The following is a 22,040-nucleotide window of genomic DNA, read 5'->3' on the forward strand; positions in this document are numbered from 1 at the left end:
GATGCACTCTCCTTCCCTCGTTGCTATATTACTCCATAGATTGATCTTGGTGATGCGTAGAAAATTTTGAATTTCTGCTACGTTCCCCAACAGTTCTCCTCCTTAGAGGCACCAGTTCCTGTCCATCCTCCCTAGGCCATCCGACACTCTCGGCGGCCACCCGTCCTTAGCGTCTTCTTCGGCAGTGTCCATCTATTATTTCGATACTAAGCTTGCTCTAGGGGCCTCCTGTCGTCGGCATTGTACCTCGATGTTCCCTTGGCCTCTTTTAGATGGTAGTCTTCTTGGGGTGCGATGTCATCCCAGGACCAGGGGGTTGCTGGGATTGGTGTCATGCTGGCAGGCTGTTGGGTTCATTGGGTGTAGTTTTCGGTTGCCAGTGATGCTCTCTCGGGTTGGTTGGTGGGGCGCTAGCAAATGTCACGCTTGACCTTGTCAGGCCTCCGCCGACGTCGATCTCCTCCTTGTAGGTGTCCTTTATTTGGCATGTCCTCCCTCAAATTGATGGTATCTTATTTCGCCTCACCTGTCTACTAGAGTGTATCTTGGAGTAGTCAGATGTATCGAGGCGCTCAGGGAAGACTTGTGCTTATTGTGAGGAACTAGCAAGCTCCCTTAGTTCTAGTGCTTATCTTATCTTACCTTGTCTCTGTTATAGTTGTTTGTGCTTCTCTTGTATAGCTCGTATACCTAATAGGGCTGGTCACTCACATCTTCTTTGGTGATGACAAGTTGTCGCAATCTAGGAGTTATGTGTTTTTTTCTTCATAAATTTGATTTTTCAAAAAATTGTATCTCTTGAACCATGCGTCTGAATCACGAATCGTTTTCACCGTTGCGTTTCTTGTATCAAGATTTTTAGACCTAGGTCTCATGTTAATAAGTCTGAATGAAATTTTTCTTTCAAAAAAGCTGAGAACAAAAAAAAATAATACATCCAAAAACAAAAAGGAACACAAACTAAAAACCAAAAGCACATTGTGTGTTTTTTTTTGCTTTTTGGGAAGCACGGTTGTGCTTCACGTGGAAACACATATACGCTTCACAGTGAATCACAACTGCATTTTTCACTTTTCAGAAAGCACGGATGCGAGCACAATTCTGTTTCATCGTAAAGCACAATGTGTTTCATTTTTCAGAAAGAACAATTCACCGTGAAGCACAACTATGCTTTCATTGTTCGGGAAGCACAGTTGTGCTTGTGCGTATCACTTTTTAGGAAGCACACTTTACCGTGAAGCATAATTATGCTTTACGTGAAAGCACAATCGTGCTTTTCCAGACGGTGTATTTCATAAGAGGAATTTCTTTTGGATAGAAGCTAGAAACCCCAAGCACAAATAGAAAAACCTAAATAAATTGAAAATAAATAAATAAATAGAAACACATGAAACAAATGCTTCCATAGATGTGCCCAATATGTAACACGTGGTGGTACCTACACGCAGCACGCCCACTCCCGTGGTGCGCGCTATGCCACCGCCGCATGGCCCAGTCGATTTTATTTTTTTGAGCAGTGACTGGCCCGATTAAATTTTTATTTTGAGCGGTGACCTGGAGAGCAACTAGTTAACGAGTGCTCCATCGGGAGCATTGCAACGATCAGTGCCACTTGGCGCGCTCTCAGCCATTTGCCACGTGTCACGCTCTGGGTGTTCCCTCCAGATTTTTATTTTATTTTTCACATGTGTTTTTGGCTTTTTAAATGTTTTTTTGGGTTTTTTCGACGTTTTAGTTTTTCATCAGTCTTCCTTAGCTTTTCGATCAAAAGAAAATTTGAAAAGAATTGCCCGAAAAAATGCGTTTTCTTTTTTTCCCTTTCGTGAGAGTCACGGTTTTGCTTTTCCGAGAGTCAGGGCCGTGTCTCTCAGAAACGAAAAAAAACGTGTTTTCTGTTTTTTTCCTTTCGCAAGAGTCATGGTTTTGCTTCCGTGAAAAGTACGGTTGTGCTTTAGCGAGAGCCACGTGCGTGCCTCTCAAAAACGAAAAAATGCGTTTTTAATTTTTCTTCCTTTCGCGTGAGTCACCGTTTTGCTTCTGCAAGAGGCACCGGTGTGCTTTCGTGAGAGTCACTGCCGTGCCTCTCGGAAATGAAAAAAAAAATTCTGTTTTCTCTTTCTTCCGCGAGAGTCATGGTTTTGTTTTCGCGAGAGGCACGGTTGTGCTTTCGCGAGAGTCACGACCATGCCTTCTCGGAAACGGAAAACGCGTTTTCTCTTTCTTTTTTCTTCCGCGAGAGTCATAGTTTTGCTTATGTGAGAGGCACGGTTGTGATTTCATGAGAAGCACGGGCGTGCCTTTTTTGGAAAGGAAAAAACCCATGCTCCCGGTTCGGTTTTTACGTACGGTTTTTTTATGAAAAAAAGTTCGTCAAAACCTATCAATATGGGATCTAGTTTTGAATATCTCAACATGAGGAATTCAATTGTGAAAGCGGTTCAAGATTTAGACGCAACGAGTATTCCTCAACTAGTGATTTCGGATGACCTGCCATGTTGATGTGAAAGGAATTTGAAAATTACTACAATGTTATGGGCTAATATGCCTTTACATACACTGACCCAGCAAGCGGAGGAGGCCTGACAAATAAGCGGCTGCAAAATCTCTGAAGTAATCATTGCGAAGCCCATACTCTCGTCACGTCAACCAAATCCAATCAACCAAAGATGGGCCTCAGCCCCTCAAAGCGCGTGGACGCGGCGCTCCGGCGGGCGCCGGCGTTCGCCGCCGCCTGCGACGCCGCCTTCGACCGCTGCCTCGCCGACGCCCAGCACGCCTTCTCCGGCGTCCGCCCCTACCAGCTTGCGGACGCGTCCGAGCACCTCCACTCGGCCCTGCGGGGCTCCCTCCCTATCGTCCGCCGCTGGGTGCCCTCGCCGCCGCCGCGCGTGCGCGTAGACTCTGCGCTGCGCGCCTCTGGCTTGGAAGGCGCTGCCGAGCTCTCGCGGGATCAGTTCGGGGAGTTCGCGGCCGAGCTGTTCAGGGAGGCCGTGCTCGCCGGCGCGGCAGAGGCGGCGCTCGTCCGTGCCCCGGCCGGCGCGGCCGGGATCCTCGGGGTGGCCATCGTGTCCCGCGCCGGCGCCGGGGCGGCTGGGAAGTTGGTCGCTGTCTACACCGCCGGCGTCGCCGCTGCTGTTTACCTCAGCTTGGGCTAGGCCTTTGTTAAGTTGTAAATCAGCACAATAAACTGCTGTACTACTCCGATGTAATCTGAAGAGATGTTTCTTGCGTAGTATGGTCAGTATAAATACAAGAGAGATTAGCAACAACAGGAGTGCCTAGGCTTGAAGGGAGGTGATCAAGGTTTCAAGTAGGGTTTGGTTTTCAGGTTTAGCCCTAAACTTCAGAATCTCCAGGTCTTAAGTTAGTCCTCTCTTCCAGCTCAACAAAGTGAGTGCCACCGTATCAAAGTGACGTCTGTTTCTCTGCTTTCATATGTTCCAGGCTGCCAGGATCGCAACTTCTTTGAACATGGCCTCATGCCAGCTTCTAGTCGCCATGGCCATCACTCCTGCATACCTCTGGAGGTGTCCCAATGAATATTCAAGATCCCCCAGCATGAAGCACTGAGCTCACGTTCGGAGAATAAGTGAGTGTTAGTTTCAACAGGTTAGTTGGAGCATAGCAAGCATGAGTGATCATCACCAATGTTGAAGTGCCTCCTGCAGAGAAGATCCCTTGTTTTAACTCCATCCATGAACATCAACCAGGCAAAAACCTTGTGCTTCATCGTACACTTGGATTTCGAGATGGCAGGGACGTGTGTTGGAGGGTTTGGATTTCTGAAGAAAAATTTGTTGGATTTGTTTGGCATCCCGCCAACAGATAATCCATTCATCAGCCCTTAGAGGATAAAGCGAGATATTGCTTAGCTTTTCGGTCAGCACCTCCAGTTCTTCTCTAGCTTGAATATAAACAGTGGCAATTGAAAATTCTGATCAGGTTCAGGGTTAACCATGAACTGGGCAAAGAAATGTCTTCTTCTCTAGCAAACGAAAAGAGACAGCGACATGAGTCTTGCATTAGTCCCTTGGTGTCCCACAGATCTTTACAGAGAAGGATGGTGTCCCCGGCCCCAGGCACGCAGGTGGTAATTCCTCTGTAAACGTCCATCAAGGAGAAGATGTCGCGCCACCAGAAGGAACCAAACCTGGGTTTTGAATGGGGTGGCGTGTCTTCATAGTATTTATGCCACATAAGCATGACCCCCCCTTGTGGACCTATTTCAAGAAAAGGCCTGGTTTTGAATTTAAAGATCAAGCACTCCAAGGCCACCTTTCATTTCTGGTCGGCAAACCAAGTGCCAAGCTGCCAAAGACTCAGTGCGCGCGTCTCTATCCATCACCTTCCTCCAGAGACAATTCCATCTAGCACGATCAAAAAGATCGAACAGCTTATCTGGTAGCTTAAGAACACACATCGCAGACGAGAGCAGAGAGGAGAGTACTGAGTTGATGTACTCAATTCTGCCATATAACATCCAGAGGGCACGTTCAATGTTGTCCACAAGAGGCATCAAATCTCTCACCGTGGGGTAAGTGAAGGGCATGGTTCTCACCTGACAGCTGATCTGACACATTAATAGGCATCATTTGTGGCTTGGTCTAATTAATCTTTAGTCCAGTGGGCTCAGCATAGGAGTCTAGCAAGCCTTTGATCCTCGTGATTATCGCAAGATCAGAGGGGAGGATCAAAATGGTGTCGTCCGCATACTGTATGACCGAGATATCTTCCAATTCAGGCTGAGGAATTGGTAGCTGAAGAAGGCCCTCATGCCAAGCTTTGTTAACCATCAACTGTACCAAATCAGCCGCAAGAACAAATAGCAATTGCGAGAGAGGATCGCCTGGCGGACCCCCCCCCCCCCCCCCCCCCCCCCCCCCCCCCCCCCCCCCCCCCCCCCCACATTTAAATTCTTTCCCGGGAACACCATTTAGGATCAAACCGGGTTGTAATGGACCAAGGATGAAGCTCTGAAATGTAAATTGATTAGCAATATGCAGTCAACAGTACGATGTCAGTAGCCCGGGCAGTGGGCACCATGTCAACAGTATTGAGGAGGGAATTTATTCGTTTGAGTATGTTTGTGGTAGGACTAGGGTTCCTACCAGGCCTCCGGCGCAGATTGTATGGGTAAGGAGGAGGGGGACGAGGGCTTGAGCGGGCGCGCCGGCGGACAGGCGCCGTCGCGGCTAGGGTTTAGAGGCGGCGGCGGCTAGGGTTCCGGCTCCTCAGGGAGCCGGGCAACAAAAGATGATAATATCTTTATTGCTTGATTTCAACGGTGTCTTACAACTAGTATAAATAACTTTAGCCTAAGATAACTTGTCTAAAATAACTTGCCTAAGATAACTTGTGGGCCAAGCCCCTAATACTAATGCCCGGTGGGCCTCTTCCTAGTATAGACCAAACCGGTCATAACATCTCTCCCAGCCTGCGCAAACAGCTCGTCCTCGAGCTGAAAGTCTAGATAGCGTTGGCGAAAATCCTCACGCTGCTCCCAAGTAGCCTCCTCCTCCGGAAGGCCCGCCCACTGAACGAGGACGAACCAGACGCCACGACGGAGCTGTGCCTGCAACACCTTTGCCGGCTCTGGAAGAATGCGACCATCGGCGGTTGGCGGAAGCGCTGGAGGAGCCGCCGGTGGCTCGCCACGAAAAGGCTTGAGCAGCCCCACATGGAAGACGTCGTGGATGCGAGCGCGGGCTGGAAGCTAAAGACGATAGGCCACCTTCCCAATGCGCTCCAAGATAGGGAAGGGCCCGGCGTAGCGAGGCCCGAGCTTGCGCTTGGCGCGCGGGTCAAGCGACTGCGTAGAGCGGTGGAGAAGACGCAGCCACACCCAGTCACCCACCGCGAACTCCGCCTCGCGATGATGATCGTCGTAGTAATGCTTGGCCAGCTGCTGGGCCTGAAGGAGACGCTGACGGACCTCAGCAAGCATCTCGTCACGGGTGCGGATAAGGTCACCCGCAACCGCTGTCCGAGCCGTCTCCGGGTCCACCGGTAGTATAGGCGGGGGTGGTCGACCATAGACCACCTCAAACGGCGTAGCGCGCAGGGCAGAGTGATAGGAGGTGTTGTAGCAGTACTCCGCCCAAGAAAGCCAGTCCACCCAAGCGCGAGGCCAATCACCTGTCACACAACGCAAATACATGGCAATGACCTTGTTAACCACCTCGGACTGACTGTCTGTCTAAGGATGGAACGCCACACTCAGGCGGAGCTGGACACCCGCCATCCTGAAGAGGTTGCGCCAGACATGGCCCGTGAATACAGGGTCCCGATCACTGACGATCGAAGTAGGGAACCCGTGTAGACGGACAATGCCGTCAAAGAAGGCCCGGGCCACGGACGCCGCCGTGTACGGATGGCCGAGTGCGATGAAATGGGCGTACTTGGAGAAGCGGTCGACCACCGTGAGGATGACCGACTTGCCGCCCACCTTGGGAAGGCCCTCGATGAAGTCCATGGATATATCCGCCTAGACCTGAGACGGCACCTCCAAGGGCTGAAGTAACCCAGCCGGCCGCAGGGTCTCCGTCTTGTTGCGCTGGCATGTCTGACAAGACCAAACCCAGTCGCGGACCAGGGCGCGATCGCCAGGGATGTAGAAGTCGACGTGAAGACGATGGAGGGTTTTCTGCACACCCTCATGACCTGCCAAGTGGGCGAGCTGTAACACCTGGTGACGGAGATCATCATGCGCCGGAACAAAGCTCCGGCGCCCATGGAGAAGCAGTCCGTCAGAGAAGCGCCACGGTTCCTCCAGGTCGCCGGCCGTGAGCTGCTGCCGAAGAAGGACGGCGTCGTCGGCCGTCGCAGTTGCGCGGCGGATGTAGGCGAAGAGACCGAACGTCGGCTCGGAGCGGATGCACAGGACCGCCCCGGCGGACTAGTCGACGGAGGGAGCGATGTCGGAGTCGCGACGGGACAGCGCGTCGGCCACGGTGTTAAGGCGGCCCGGCCGATACTCGACGGAGAAGTCGAAGCCGAAGAGCTTGCTGATCCACTGGTGTTGTGGCACGGTCGACAGCCGTTGGTCCAGCAAGAACTTCAGGCTGTAGTGGTCCGTGCGAATGTGGAAGGACCGTCCCCACAAGTAGGGCCGCCAATGACGAACGGCCTGCACAAGGCCAATGAGCTCCCGCTCGTATGCCGCCAGCTTGAGATGGCGAGGAGCGAAAGGCCGGCTGAAGAAGGCGAGGGGTCCATCACCCTGATGAAGCACGGCGCCAAAACCAGCGCCCGAGGCGTCACAGTCCACCACGAACGGGCGGTCGAAGTCGGGCATCTGAACGATGGGGAACTTGTCCTTGAGCGTGAGCGCGTTCAGGGCGCGGTAGTCAATGCAGAAACGCCAAGTGCCGTCCGACTTGCGGACGAGCAGCACCGGGGCGGTGAAGGGTGACGTGGAGATCCGGATGATGCCCGCGGCGAGCATCAGGGCACACTGGCGCTCCAACTCATCCTTCTGCAGCTGAGGGTAGCGGTAGGGCCGAACCGCCACGGGAGGGGTACCCGGCATGAGGTGAATATGATGGTCGTACACCCGGGCGGGCGGAAGACCCCGTGGCTCGTCGAAGAGGTCGCTGTGCTGCTGCAGAAGGGAATCCAGCAGGGGTTGCTCGGCCTCCAAGGACGCGGCGACCAGCTGGAGATGTGGCACGGCCGGCGCGACGCCCCCAATGCCGTCCCACCGGATGCGCGGCCCAGCCGCCAGAACGTCATTGTGAGCGCGTCAAAGTCCCATAGGATGGGACCGAGGGTCCGTAGAAAATCCACCCCGAGGATGAAGTCGAAGTAGCCGAGGTCGATCCCTGCGCAGGTAATGGAGAAGTGTTCGCCACCAATGGAGATGGGAACGTCACGGGCGAGCCCATGACACCGGAGGTGATCGCCGTTCACCATCGTGATCCGCAGGCGCTCCCCGCCAGTCGTCGGAAGGGCTAGCCGACGCATGGTCGCCTCGGGCAAGAAGTTGTGGGTGGAGCCAGTATCCAGTAGTGCCACCAGCCGCTCGCCATGGATCGTCACCGGCAGCAGCATGGTCTGCTCGCCACGGATGCCGGCGAGGGCGTGGAGGGAGACGACGCACGCTGTCGCCGTGGGATCCGCGGGCGTGTCCGCGGCCGCCTCGGGTGGTGATGTCGCATCGGTCGAGTCGTCCGCCTCGGTGTAGTCGACCGTCTCCAAGTAAAAGAGGCGGGGGCAGACATGGGTCGGCGTGTAGGGCTCATCGCAGTTGAAGCAGAGTCCCTGACGACGACGCTCCTGCTGCTCGGCCGGTGACAACCGGCGAAAGGTCCGCGTGGTGGCCGGGGGCGTGGTCGTCGCGGCTGGAGGAGGCCGGCCCGGTGCTGGGGAAGTCGGCGCTGGTCGACTGGGCTGGTGGCTGCCTCGTCCGGGCTGTTGCTGCAGTGCATGGGCCCGCTGCTCGAAAGCTCGGGCGTAGTACATGGCCGTCTGGAGGTCGGGGGGATCCCGGAGCTCGACGTCCACACGAATATGGTCCGGCAGACCGCCCACAAATAACTCGGCGTGCTGAATCCCGGAGACGCTCGGCGCGTGGCACACCAGGGCCTGGAAGCGGTCGGCGTAGTCCTGAACCGTGGAGGTGAAATGTAAACGGCCGAGGGCCACCAGGCGGCTCCCGCGGATAGGAGGCCCGAACCGGAGAAGACAGAGCTCCCGGAAGCGCTCCCATGGTGGCATGCCGCCCTCGTCCTGCTCGAGGGCGTAGTACCAGGTCTGCGCCGCGCCGCGGAGATGATAGGACGCGAGCCAGGTATGATCCGAAGCGAGCGTCCGCTGCCCGCGAAAGAACTGCTCGCACTGGTTGAGCCAGTTGAGCGGGTCCTCCGTGCCCTCGTAGGTGGCGAAGTCTAGTTTGGCGAAGCGAGGGGGTGTCGGACTGCTGTGCCCGGGGGTTGCTGCAGTCGGCGGCAGCGAGTGTGCTGGGTCGGGGATCTCCGGGGCGTAGGTCGCCGAGCCGGAGGGACGGTCAAACCGGAGGGAGGGCGTCGGGTGCTCCGGCGCCGTGGTATGCACCGGGCCCGGAGACGAGCCGGCCGCCCACGTGGGAATTGGCGACGGTGATGGCGGAAACTGCACCTGGTGCAGGGGCCGACCCGTGGGCCTGGGCGCGGGTGGTGATGTAGTCGACGGTGGCGGCGCCTGGAGGAGCTGCGGCGCCACAGCCAGCGTCGAAGTAGCCGGCGGAGGCGGCTGGAGAAGCTGCTGGGAGGGGTTCCCCAGCGGTGCGGTGGCAGCCGGCCACGCGGGCCAAGGGTGCCTCGCGGTCGGGTAATGCTGCAGCAACAGCGGCGGTGGCCCTCCATAGGGCGACCGGAAGGCCGGGGCGGCCCACGGGAGCGGCGACGACCCATAGGCGGTGGTGGCGGCGCTCGGCGGCGGGGGCTGGTTCCCGGCGAGGTAGAGGCTGATGCCCTTGATCGCCTGGACGAGCTCCTGAAGGGTGCCCGAGACCTCCTCGGACGAGAGGATGAGGGGCGACTCTGCCGCGGTGGCGGTCGGCGCTGTCGGGGTGGCCGTCCCGGATGTGAGCGCCGGCATGGACGGGGACGGGGCTGGCGGCAGCGTAGGCAAGGCAGTGGTGTTTGGCAGCGGCGGCGGTGATGGAGGAAGCGACATGATCGAGCCGGTGTCTCTGAATACCAAATTGGTAGGACTAGGGTTCCTACCAGGCCTGCGACGCAGATTGTATGGGCAAGGAGGAGGGGGACGAGGGCTTGAGCGGGCGCGCCGGCGGACAGGCGCCGTCACGGCTAGGGTTTAGAGGCAGCGGCGGCTAAGGAGCCGGGCAACAGAAGATGATAATATCTTTATTGCTTGATTTCAACGGTGTCTTACAACTAGTATTTATAACTTTAGCCTAAGATAACTTGTCTAAAATAACTTGTCTAAGATAACTTGTGGGTCAAGCCCCTAATATTAATGCCCGGTGGGCCTCTTTTTAGTATAGACCAAACTGGTCATAACAGTTTGCGTAATCTGTAGCTGTAGGCGTGTGGCATATGTAGCGTAGATTTCTACTCGTGAGCAACCACGGCAGTACTAACGTCGGAGAAAGTTGAGAGTTTCAGATGTAAACAAGCGAAGTCCATAATGCGCTCCCAGCTGCCGCCTGGAATCTGAAGCCGTAAGACGTTCTTGGTCCAAGTTTGTACTGTGCTCTTTAACACTTGGCTATGGGCCGGGCATGGTTGGCTCTGCTAAGCGTGTAGTAACAATGCCAGAAGTGGAAACAGCATGCTTGAACCTTTGTTGAAGACTGCAGTCAGGGAAGCAAGAAGAGGGGAGCTCTGTCCAAGCAGAAGCGAACAGCTTACCTTGTTTCAGAGGAAAGAAAACACATGCTTCCAACAAAGCTTTCAGAGAAACCGGCCTTATCAGAAGTTTTTTTTGAAACAAGGCCTTATCAGAAGTTGCGGCCACCGTTGATGAATCATGAGCACACGAACCTTTGCAGCTAAATGAGGAATCAAGGCATGTGCCACGCTCCACCTGGCAAGACCGCAAGATAATGATAATCATCTACAGTATCGTCTATGCAATCTGCTTGTATGCAGTGCACGCCGACTTGCCGAGTGTGGAGCTGGAGGAATATATGGCCTCTTCTGTTCCAGCTAATTCGCCGTGGTGTTTGTTGTTGGTGGTGCAGTGGCGGTGGACTGCTAGTGCATGGTAGGGCCGCGTCCCACATGGGCGTAGTAAGGCCAATTCCACCGCGCGACCCCAAACAGACGTCCGTTTTGTCCGAATTCTGTCTGTTTGGATAGCGATTTAGGATCGTGTCCGGGCGTGTCCTAAGATGCGGTGGCCGTGCGTCCAGCGCGCGGACGCATCCTTTTGCCCTATACTGTCCGTCAGGGTCAAAAATGCCCAAATTTTCATCAAAACTAGTTTCCAACCCAAATATTTGTCTGGAAATTAAAATAGTTTTACAACCCAATTAAAATTGTCTTTAATAAAATATTTTTACAACCAAATTGAAATTGTCTTGACTAAACAGAAAATGGACCAATGCATCTATTGGTTGCCAATGTGATCCCACACGTGCTCAACAAGTCATTTTGAAGATTCAAATGAGTGTGCCAATCACGCATCTCACGGTGGAATTGAGCAAACTGTTCAAATGTGGCCGGGTCTTGGTGCAGGGGTTCAATATTTTCACCTTGATAGTCAAATCCTTGGTCGAAGATACTCTCATCACGCTCGTCCTCGACGACCATGTTGTGCATGATCACACAAGCAGTCATCACCTCTCAAAGCTTCCTTTCATCCCATGACAGTGCAGGGTTTCGAACGATACCCCACCGAGATTGAAGCACACTAAAAGCACGTTCCACATCCTTTCTAACACTCTCTTACATTTGGGCAAATCTCTTTCTCTTCTCACCTTGGGGTTTCGAGATTGTCTTCATAAAAGTTGACCACTGAGGATATATACCATCTGCTAGATAGTATCCCTTGTTGTAATGGTGGCCGTTGATCTCAAAGTTGACAGGTGGGGAGTGGCCTTCTGCAAGGCTCGCGAAGACTGGAGAACGCTGCAGCACGTTGATATCATTGTGAGAACCTGCCATGCTGAAGAAAGAATGCCATATCCAAAGATCCTGTGATGCCACCGCTTCTAATATGACAGTGCACGCCTTGACATGCCCTTTGTACTGGTCCTGCCAAGCAAATGGACAGTTCTTCCACTCCCAGTGCATACAATATATGCTGCCAAGCATGCCTGAAAAGCCTCTAGCTACGTTGGTCGCCAACAATCTCTCTGTATCAGCGGCAGTTGGCTGCCTCAAGTACTTTGGGCCAAACACCTCGATCACAGCCTGGCAAAACTTGTACATTGACATCAGACATGTTGTCTCACTCATACGCACATACTCATCCACCAGATCGCCTGAAATTTCATATGCAAGCATGCGGATGGCCGCGGTGCATTTCTAATAAGAGGAGAATCCAAGCTTGCCAAGGGCATCCGTCTTGCACTCGAAATATGGGTCATGAGCAACCACTCCCTCTCAGATACGATTGAACACATGCCTTGCCATTCGAAAACGGTGACGGAATTTATCCGGCTTGAAGAGCGGGGTGTTGGCAAAGTAATCGGCATAGAGCAGGGCATGCCCTCTCTCCCTGTTGCGGTTCAGATTGGGAGCACGGCCAGGGAGTGACCCCCTGTACCGAGGAAGCTGCCGTTGAATGTGGTCGTGAACGACCAGTGCAGCCACCACAATATCTTCATCATCCGATGACGAATCGTCCGATGAACAAAGAAAGTGATGGAAGAAAAACTCGTCTCCACTGTCCATACCTTTGTGGGCAAAATGCCGAACACCTTGCGGGCGTGGTGGCGAAGAGGCCGCGATGATCATCTCGACGCAGTAGGGGTGGTTGCCGGCCGGCTACTGGCCACTGTGGAGCTCTCGTCGGGAGCTGCCGAGGGCGCCGTGCTGCGTCGCCGGCGGTCCTGTCCCCTCTGCGGCAGGTAAAGATGTCGACGGCCAAACCTCCGATCGACGGCCAAAACTACGGCCACAGCACGGGCGTGGTGGCGGCCATGTCGAGAAGTGGTTTGGTAGGGACGGCCGGAGGCTGCGCGGTGAGAAGGCGGCCGGAGAATAGCGGCGGCGCTGGCGGCGGGGCGGGGCGAGAGAGAGAAGGTGAAAGCGTTGGGAGCGGAGGGACTGCTAGTGTCCCCGACAGGCGGGCCACGGGGGGACAAGGGCGTGTGTTCAAGCCGTCCGCGCGCGTCCGTTTCATCCCAAACCGAGCGCAAGTTTGGACTGGGAATGGGTCGAAAACGGACGGAATCCGGACATTTGTCCGTTTGAGACCGTGCGCTGGGCAGCGCTATTCGTTTGTTTTATCCCAAACGAATGAGGCGGACAGGATAGAGTCGTGCGGTGGAGTTGGCCTAATTCCTTCACTCCCCGCGCCACTTGTGAGTTGTGACACCGATGGCCTTGTCGCGGGCCTCTTCTCTTCTCTTCTACCACCGCCTCCACATGCTACGGCTCCCCTGCTGTCTCCACCGTCCGTAACAGCCGTCTCGCCCTTTCTCTGTCCCTGCCTCTGTCTGCCGCCCTCGCTAATTAACTAGCCGGCCTCGACGGATACGCTAACACACTTTTGTTTAGTGGGTGCTGCGTCCTCCTACTGATTGATGTTAGCAGTTAGCACGATGGAATCTGTTGCTTCTCTCCCTGGTGTTGCGTGCTATCATTTGGTGATTCTCTCTGTCTCCTCAAGATTGCTGTGCACTTCAGCTCAAAGTGTGCCATGGCTTCGTTGTCGTTGGCGATCTAGTTATGGCGGTAAACTGCAATGCCACCGGACTGGCGGCGTGTGGCCACCGCGAGCTGAACTAATTTGCACGGTTGGGGTAAGAATCTTGGGTAACCTACGAGGGAGGCCACACCCAAGTACCCAAGGAGGCAGTGTGAAAACTGAAAACTGACAAAGTGATGGCCTCCGTCCCTTTTCAGCTGATGACCTCCTTTCGTTCACCTTGGTCGATCAGAACAAGTGCGTCTTTCTGCGGGCTTTCAGCTTGCCCCACCCAAGACGATGACAGGGGCACTATCACCATGCATAGTTCTGATCTCTGAATGTAGAAGAGAAAAACCTATTAACATGCCAACTTCTGGAGAATTATCAGGTTCCAACATAGTAGCATCCAGGTTTTATTCGGTCAGTATATTTTTATGTGCGGTGGCATACCTTTTAATCAGATTCGTTTTGCCATTTTCCATGTGCGGATCACGACTGGTCGTTTGGGTGGTACCGACAGACTTGAAGGGAAAAAGCTTTGCTTATGTTATGAGCCTCTTACATTATTATTTGTTTTTGTACTGTACTGTACCTTCCTTACGATATCAGTCACGATCCAATCATTTGATGAATGAACTGGCAGCACTAACATCTCTAAAAGAATAAGCACCGACAAAATCGATTGAGTCAGAGCCCCGACCCGATGGGAACTTCGTTTGAACCATTGCAAACAACTGTACCAGTTCCAAGCAGGGTTTCTTTTTTGGAGCAACTTGTGGAGGGTTAAGCAAGATACACATAATTTAACAGTTAAAACGTACAACTACGCACGAAGAGCTGAGCGCTCGTCGGTGATGCCAAGCTGTAATGCTACAAACTTTGTAAGTCTTTCGCTTTACAACTTCACCATTCACCTTCAGTGGTGACATTGTCATGACCTGCTCGTGAATGAGCTGAAAACTTCCAGAAAAAGGACTCGAAGCTGTATGATGAAAGCTAGTCGTGGGAACGACAATGGCGCGATTGACACGAGTTAAGCGAGTGAAAGCGGCTTGGCATCCGAAGCACACCTCTCCCTTACAGATCTTGTTGTTGCACATAGCATTACTTTTGAAAAAAAATAGCTTGTGGAAGAGAATTTATGCACCATATATAGGTAGGTGGCACGTCGGAATTAACTTTTGAAAAATGCGTACAGCTGATATATATAACTATGGTTAGTGTATCACAAAGTTAAGACACGCAATGCTATGTTGGCTAGTTTTACTGATTAGGCGTCTTTCTAAGAGCATCTCCAATTACATCACAAAAAATTATTGGAGTAAAATTTACATCATCAAAAACGCCTTTTCCATCGTAAAAAACAGCCAACTCCAACAAATGACGTAAAATAGGACACTAGTGCTCCAATAAATGATGTAAAATAGGACACTAGATCATTTCAAACATGAATACCAAGTTCATTTGTAGCAAAACATAGTTCATAAAACATAATAAAAACTCTGAACGTTGAATACGTTTTGACGAATGTTGAAAATAAATGTTAAGTTTCAACTCTTGAAACTTAGTACGAACGACCGATACAATTAGGATTTTTGTGCCTACTACCGACAAAAAAACTTTTTAAAATTTTATCTATGAAAGTTGGTAAATACAGGCAACAAAAATGCAAGTTTCAGAAGAAAAAACGCAAGTTTTAACAACAATAACTTTACACTTATTGTGGCATCGTGCGGGTCCAACTACTTTGCAAATCGCGAGGCAATCGAGCGGCCGGGTAGGGCTTGGTAGGTGCGTGCCCCTATAAATTTCCGACACCCTACTTACTGGTTTGTTGTATTTATTTTGAGGGGGTAGAGAATACAGGTTGATCTACCACGAATCGTGTGGATGAGTTTATCTCCGATGAATATCATCTATCGACTAGTCTAACCTCAGTTTATATAATGTACCGGAGGCCTAGGATAACAGGAGTCCTAATCGGCTATGCGGGAGAGAGGAGTCCTCCATGGATTAGGAGGCCTTGTCTTGAATAGTAAGGCTTCTTAATTCTTCCTTGTATGTGTCATGAGCTGCCCGAAGTGGCCCAGGACAGAACCGACAAAGGGGGTCCTCAGCCTGGCCCACCAGGCCGGGAGTCGACATGGTGAGAGCCCCCCTACCCGGGACAACATCACCATGCGCAAGTTATAACCGCTGACATGTCGACAATCAACATTGATGGCGACCTCACCGCCCACACGACACGAGGTCGAAGCCCTTGAAGCCGCGACTCTCTCTTGGGGCTACTGCCTCGACATCCACTGCTCCGCCGCGACCACGTAGTCAACCGATACCGCCTTGGGGGGCCACTGCCTCGATATACCACTGCTCGCCTCGAGCTGTAACGCCACATGACCCAGTGCTTGCAGCCCAAACTACTCAAACAATTGCCGGTAGACCACGACCATTGTAGCAAATCCAGGACCGTCATCCCGATGCACCGTCCAACCGTCCCCACTAGAACACGTAGACCAAGCCGACGATCATGCAGCCCCTGTCGCCCAAGATCGCCCCCAAGCCATGACAAGCCGCATGCATGCTTGCTAGAGCTATCATCACCCCGCTGACCAAGGGTTGACCTAATAAAATCCACCATTCGTTGAAAAACCTACATTTAGGTCCTGTTCGGAAGCTCGTTGGCTTCCCAAATGAGCCAGCTTCTCGTGGAGCTAGCGAGCGTCCGGCACGCTCGGGCCGAGCTGTAGCGAGAGAAAACAGTGTGTACCGACTGTAGCGAGAGAAAATGATTCGTTCGTGGCACTTAGGAAGGGTACTCCCATGTAATTTTGAGCAACTCCTACTTCTCGGTTTCATCAAGCTAGGCTTCTTCTACTCCAAAAAATTGTACCGCAACACTCTTGTTCTCCCAGAGCTGGAACGTTCGGTTGTCTCACTCGGCTATTTCGGGAAGCTGGTTCTTGGAGAGCTTCCGAACGAGGCCTTAGAGAAAGTACAATAGTGAACTTATAGCCTGTTTACATGGCACTTTTGTCTATGTGGAGAATAGAGATGTGAGAAAGTAAGAGCATGGTTAATAGTATAGCCAACAACAAGTTATATGGAGTTGCCATATCACATATAGTCAACCTAATAGCCAACATGCATAGTAGCTAGTTGCTAAAAGCAAGATTAATAATATAACCGGCTGCTAGCTTTGTCTTTATGCCACCTCACTTATAGCCAACCTAAAAGCCCATGCATATAATAGTTGTTGGCTCTATACACTATGTAGTTAATGCTTGACCCCACCTTCTTCTCTCACAAAGTGTTTTGGAGCTCGTGTTCCAGCTGGCTACAAATTTATAGCCCACTCCTCTCCTCTCTCCTCCACATCATCATAAATCTGAGATGACAACCTTTATAGCCCGCTTATGTCAACCTATTTTACTTGCCCCCAATAGTAATACTTTATTAATGCATATCCCACCGTACACTCTCAAATTATTTCTTGGAGTTCGTGTTCTCTCCTATTCTCTCCCATCCAACTCGGCACAAATATAATAGTTTAATTCTTATAAACGGCTGAATGTACCTTATTATACTTGCTCTAAAGGGGAGTGGGCTCTTTATGCAAGAGCCTAGCTATACACACATTCTTAGGTAAATGTGAAGAAAGAGATAGGGAGAAGATGGGAAAAGGTAGTAATGTAATAGTCAACCTTATAGCCCACATTATTGTATAAGTGCTTTTAGATGATGGCTATGGATGGATGTTTGGTTCACAGGAATTGGAAGAGCAGAGGAATGCAAAGAAACACGACCAAATTAAAGTGAAACCATATGAAAGTGTGTACAGTTAGAATGTTATTCTACCACTAATGCACTTGGTCTTGTCTTCATGCATAGGATTTTGAGAAGTAGGTCCAGGTGGATGTTTTGCTCCATTCTTTTCAACAAAATGCATGAATAATTGAGTAGTAGAGTGCCATAGGAAAATTTCCTATTGCTATGTTTTTCCTTCAGTTTTTTCTTACCAAAATAGCCCTAATGGATTGACATGAATGTAGAGTAATAAGTGATGTGACAAGTGTACAACCTCTTTGCCATAGCCTTGTCGACCTCAGCATCATTGGGTTGGTCGCCGAAGAAGTTGAGGCGGATGTGACTGTCGGAGGTGTGGAGGAAGATCTGAGAAATCTGTAGACGGCGTCCAGGGCACTGATCTGTTGTGATGGATGGTTCCGTCATTGGAGCAGCTCCGGCGAGCCGTAAGACGTTGAGGCTGAAGCAGTATAAGACAGACATCGTTAATCTCAAGTGGGATTCTAATAACATCTCCAATAGATGATGTAAAATACATTACCAAAAAGTGATAGATGTAAAATTTACATCACCAAAAAACACCTGACTACAACAAATGAGGTAAAAACTATTGACTCTGAACTTAACTGTCGAAACTGAAATTTATTATGGAATCTGAATGTTACTGTCGAAACTGAATGCACTGATAGCAGAGAGGCACTTCACATGTAGTTTAGACCACTCGAGCACTAGTAGTAGAGAAACAGTGATCTAAATCAGCATGCGATCGACGGGGAACAGCAGCAACAGATAGTAGCCGGAGCAGCAACGCTTGGAGGAGTAGCGCGAACTAGAGCCAGAGTAGCAACTTGTGTAGCTGCAGCAGCCCGTGTACCAGCATCAGCAGCACGAGCGAGGGGGGGAGCAGAGCAGCAGCGTGAGCGAGCGAGCGAGAGCCGGAGCAGCAGCAGAACCGGCTGGTATGGACGCTGCCGCCGAAGGAGCTCGCACTGGGGGAGAGCCGTCATGGAGATGTCGCCCGCAGTGCTGGCTTCGAGGTAGCCGCGCCATGGGGGTGCGAGATGGAGCACCGTTAGTGCCGGGAGGCCAAGTTAAGGAGAAGGTGCCATGCGATGAGTGTACAACCTCTTTGGTGGCGTCGAGTAGGCCTCGGCTTCGTCCGAGGAGTCGGTGAGGATGATGTGGTTCCAGTGGAGCAGGTTAAGGCGGCGCTGTGGGGATGGAGTGACCGCGATAGACGAGGCGATCGTGGGAGCAGCACCTTAGAGGTGGAGGACGGGGTGGCTGAATCGGCAGGACGACGAGATCGACAATGGATCGTCATCCGGGGAGGTGGATGAGGGACGTCGAGCTGTTGTGGTGGACGACGTCGTCGGGGAAGAGGCTCCGGCTGGACAGCGGTGAGGTGGCGGACGAAAGAGGGTGGGGTTTCGCAGCTGGAGTAGCGAGGTTATGGTGGCCTGGGATTTCGAATGGCGAAAAGGAGGTGATGGGAGGGGGGAACCATGACTTAGGGACGCACTTGTCCAAAAAGTAGGGTATGTTACAAAAGTACCCCCACCAACTTGAACTAGCAGCCTCAGGGTTAGTAGGGGGATTTCGCGTGTCGGGATTTGACACCTGAAGGGAGTTTTTGCGCACGTTGTAATTTCGGGATAGCTAGGCACGGGTTGTGAAGGCGCGAGTTTTGGGAGCACAATATCTGAATTTTTGGGATATAACAAGGCGCGGGTAGAATTTTAGGGACAAGCCTAACGTGTAATATTGTACGTACCAAATCAATTCGCACTTCCCTTGACGAAAAAAATGAAAAAATAAAACTATTCACACCATACAAAAAGAGAGTCTTGTCCCGTTTTATTGTACAAATGCTATTCAAAGCTATGAATCCATGTTATGTCCAATTAATTTTTTTCGCTGGCTGATAATGCATGTAATCTACTCACACTACTGCAGAATGCTGCTAACGCGACACTACGATCAAAGACCCTTCGACGAAACTGTGTGCGATGCAATAATCGCAAACCGTGGTGTAAAAGAATCGTCAAAAAAGGTGCAAAACGTTTGCGATGGAGGATGCATCAAACACGGTTCAGATTTTAGTTGCGTGTGCGATGCAGGGCATACGATTCAGTTCAATGAACTGTTTGCGATGAGGCGGAACAAAAGAAACGGGTAGCTAGATGAAGGCGTGTGTGATATATAGTATATGGTTCACTCAGATGAACCGTTTGTGATTAGGCAACACAAAAGAAATGGTCAACCAGATCAAGGTGTGTGCGATATACGGCATACGGTCCACTCGGATGAACTGTTTGTGTTGAGACAAGAGAACAGAAACGGTTCAATATAACAAGATGTGTGTGATACGCGGCAAACAGGTCTGTAATCACAAATGTGTGCGAAGACCGATAATAACACAGACGGTTGCTACTAATAAGACGTGTGTGTTGTGCAATGGGATTGCATACGGAACAATCTGTATGCAATCCCATTGCACAACACACACATACACAGACACACACACACACACGCAAACACACTTATAAGGACATGGTTGCATAACCAAATTAAACATCCACTTACATAGGTGGCTACTACAACCATGTCATTTGCACACATCAAAGTAAACTATTACATGCATAATTACATAGGTGGCTACTACACACATGATATTTCCACACACCAATAAAGTAAACTATATATTACATGCATGATTAACTAGCATAAACGATCATCCGATCATCATCTACTTCTTGTGACGCTTTCTCTGCTTGTGGCTCGATCCAGGCTTGTCGATTTGGATAATGAGGCACTTCCTCATGTCAACGATCCGCCGATACATCTCATAGCATGTGTACACGCTCTTGGCCGCGAACCTGAGGTGAGGTTCATCCAGTTGCCGCATCTAGGCCCTGTGCCAGGATACATGACTTGTTCTCTAGGCATCCCGCTTCATCTTTTCGTAGTAGGGGTCGATGATGGCCGAGGCGAGTTTGACCAGGGAGTCCTTCTTCGTGCTGCCCCAGGCCATGTAGTGGTCACGGATTTCGACAAGGTTCTTGCAGGCCAAGCCTGTAATACTGAGCGCTTTTACATCGTCGGTGGTTTCCACCGTGGCGAACTTGTAGTCGGTGCTGTTGACAAACCTGTTGAAATGGTCGCAAGGCTCTGTGGCCATGCAGTAGTGGTAGATGAGGACATGATGGCGCACACACAACTGGGCGATGACAACCTTTTGATCTATATCGGGACGACCATCGGTGTACTGGAGGTCGGTGCCGACCACCTTGTACTTGTCTCGAGCAAGCAACTGCTCAACGTTGTTGATGTAGTCATCCACCACGGCCGGGTCGCGGTGTACACCACCGAGAGATCCTTCTCCCTCATGTGGGTCTCCACTCTATGCTCGCCGAACTCCATTGGAGCGCCTCTAGACATCCCCTCTCTATGTGTCGTCGTGGGTGTGCTTGTTGTGTTGTGGGGCGCGATCGAAAGGTTGAAGAGACTAAGGTTATAATGGCCGTCGGAATTAAAGGGGAAGCTGGACGACCAGGAATATCGGTAGTCCCTGATGGCAGTTCTAATTTGCAGCGCGTAACTCCATCGTGTCGCACGTAACTGCATCGTGTGGCAACGCGTGCGGCGCAACCGCATGCATATGGGTCCCCTGACGTGATCGTGCGCACGCCCAACCGTTCGCAGAGTATGCGCGGAGGGACGCGAGAAGAGTGCTCCGCGGTCGCCTCAACGGCGAGCAACCATATATATATATATGCATATAGCAGTTGAACATTCATGGAAAAGCTGTCCACAAGCCGAGCGCGCCGCGGCGCCTAATGGCGAGCACAGCGCGCTGCGGCGCCTAACGGAAAGCAGAGCTTGCCGAGGGACACGAGTAGAGGCCGACACAGTTATATGTGGCAAATAAGACGAACTGCACGAGCGATGTCGGAGACATCAAGCACGGATTAGATTAGAGTTACGTGTGCGATGCGTGGCATACAATTCTATCTAAAACATTTGCGATCAAGAGCTGCAGAAATCCTGCTTGGCACATTTTCTCTTGGCTTCCTAGGGAAGTTGTCGGTTTGCATACAGGTGTTCTACCTAAAACGTTTGCGATCAAGAGGTGCACAAATCCTGCTAGGCACATTTCCCCTTGCCTTCTTGGGGAAGTTGTCAGTTTTGCATACGGGTGTTCTAACTAAAACGTTTGCGATGAGTGTTTTATATTTAAAAGCCGTATTAAACCGCGGTTTGGGCGCCATTAATGGGGAGGATGCGAGCAAGGCGGTCGGTCATGAAAGTCAAAGGCTCACTTCCCGGTGAGCCCGCGCGGCGTACAACTCGCATGCTTCCCGGTGATCCTCTGCATTGGAGTACAACTTGCACGCCTCCCGTTTAGTCAAGCACTCAAGCACCTCTCCGCACGGCATCTCCTAGCCATTAAAAGAGTGAGGCGTGGTGTCACGTGAATGGTTAACAAAACGCACACAATTTAAATTATACCAAACGTTTGAGATGTTACAGTGGCAGCTATTTGTTTCAAAATGCCTTTGTTGGTTGTTATTCGAGTGCGTCTTCTCTCAAAATGGACATGAAAAATATCACAGCATGTCGGGTGCCATTCCATTATAGTGTCACACCCTAGCTAGTTCATGTATTAGAGTGTTGCATCATGTTTAAATTTTCTAGAAAACTGAAATTGGGATGGCAGAACCCCCAGCACCCCCTGGAACAACTAGGGTTACAAAAAAACTTATTCAATGAACCTGAAATGCCCTTCTAAAAAGTCCACCCTTTTTGTTTTGGTTTAAAACCTTTGACAAAAATAGTGCACATTTTTCTAGGACATCCTAAGGTCATTGGATTAATCCATATAGTATTTGCATTTGGGCATTTAAATGCTATAAAATAATTTAAATGCCCAA

General features: G+C 51.3%; 1 protein-coding gene and 1 long non-coding RNA gene across 3 annotated transcripts; both read left to right on the forward strand.

Annotated features, from left to right (window-relative positions):
- The first annotated feature begins 2,591 nt into the window (after positions 1–2,591).
- Positions 2,592–3,187, forward strand: LOC125538934. The gene has a single exon (XM_048702250.1). It carries the CDS (start codon positions 2,667–2,669, stop codon positions 3,153–3,155), a length of 489 nt encoding a protein of 162 aa, XP_048558207.1. The 5' UTR covers positions 2,592–2,666; the 3' UTR covers positions 3,156–3,187.
- Positions 3,188–3,197: 10 nt separating this feature from the next.
- On the forward strand, positions 3,198–3,734 carry LOC125538935. 2 transcript variants are annotated; one of them, XR_007296547.1, is made up of 2 exons: positions 3,198–3,356; positions 3,445–3,734. It is a non-coding gene; the product is annotated as an uncharacterized LOC125538935 (long non-coding RNA). The 2 variants fall into 2 exon arrangements; XR_007296548.1 differs by having other exon boundaries at positions 3,198–3,328.
- Positions 3,735–22,040: the final 18,306 nt, after the last annotated feature.

Source organism: Triticum urartu, chromosome 2 (assembly GCF_003073215.2).
Source record: "Triticum urartu cultivar G1812 chromosome 2, Tu2.1, whole genome shotgun sequence".
Taxonomy (NCBI): Eukaryota; Viridiplantae; Streptophyta; class Magnoliopsida; order Poales; family Poaceae; genus Triticum; species Triticum urartu.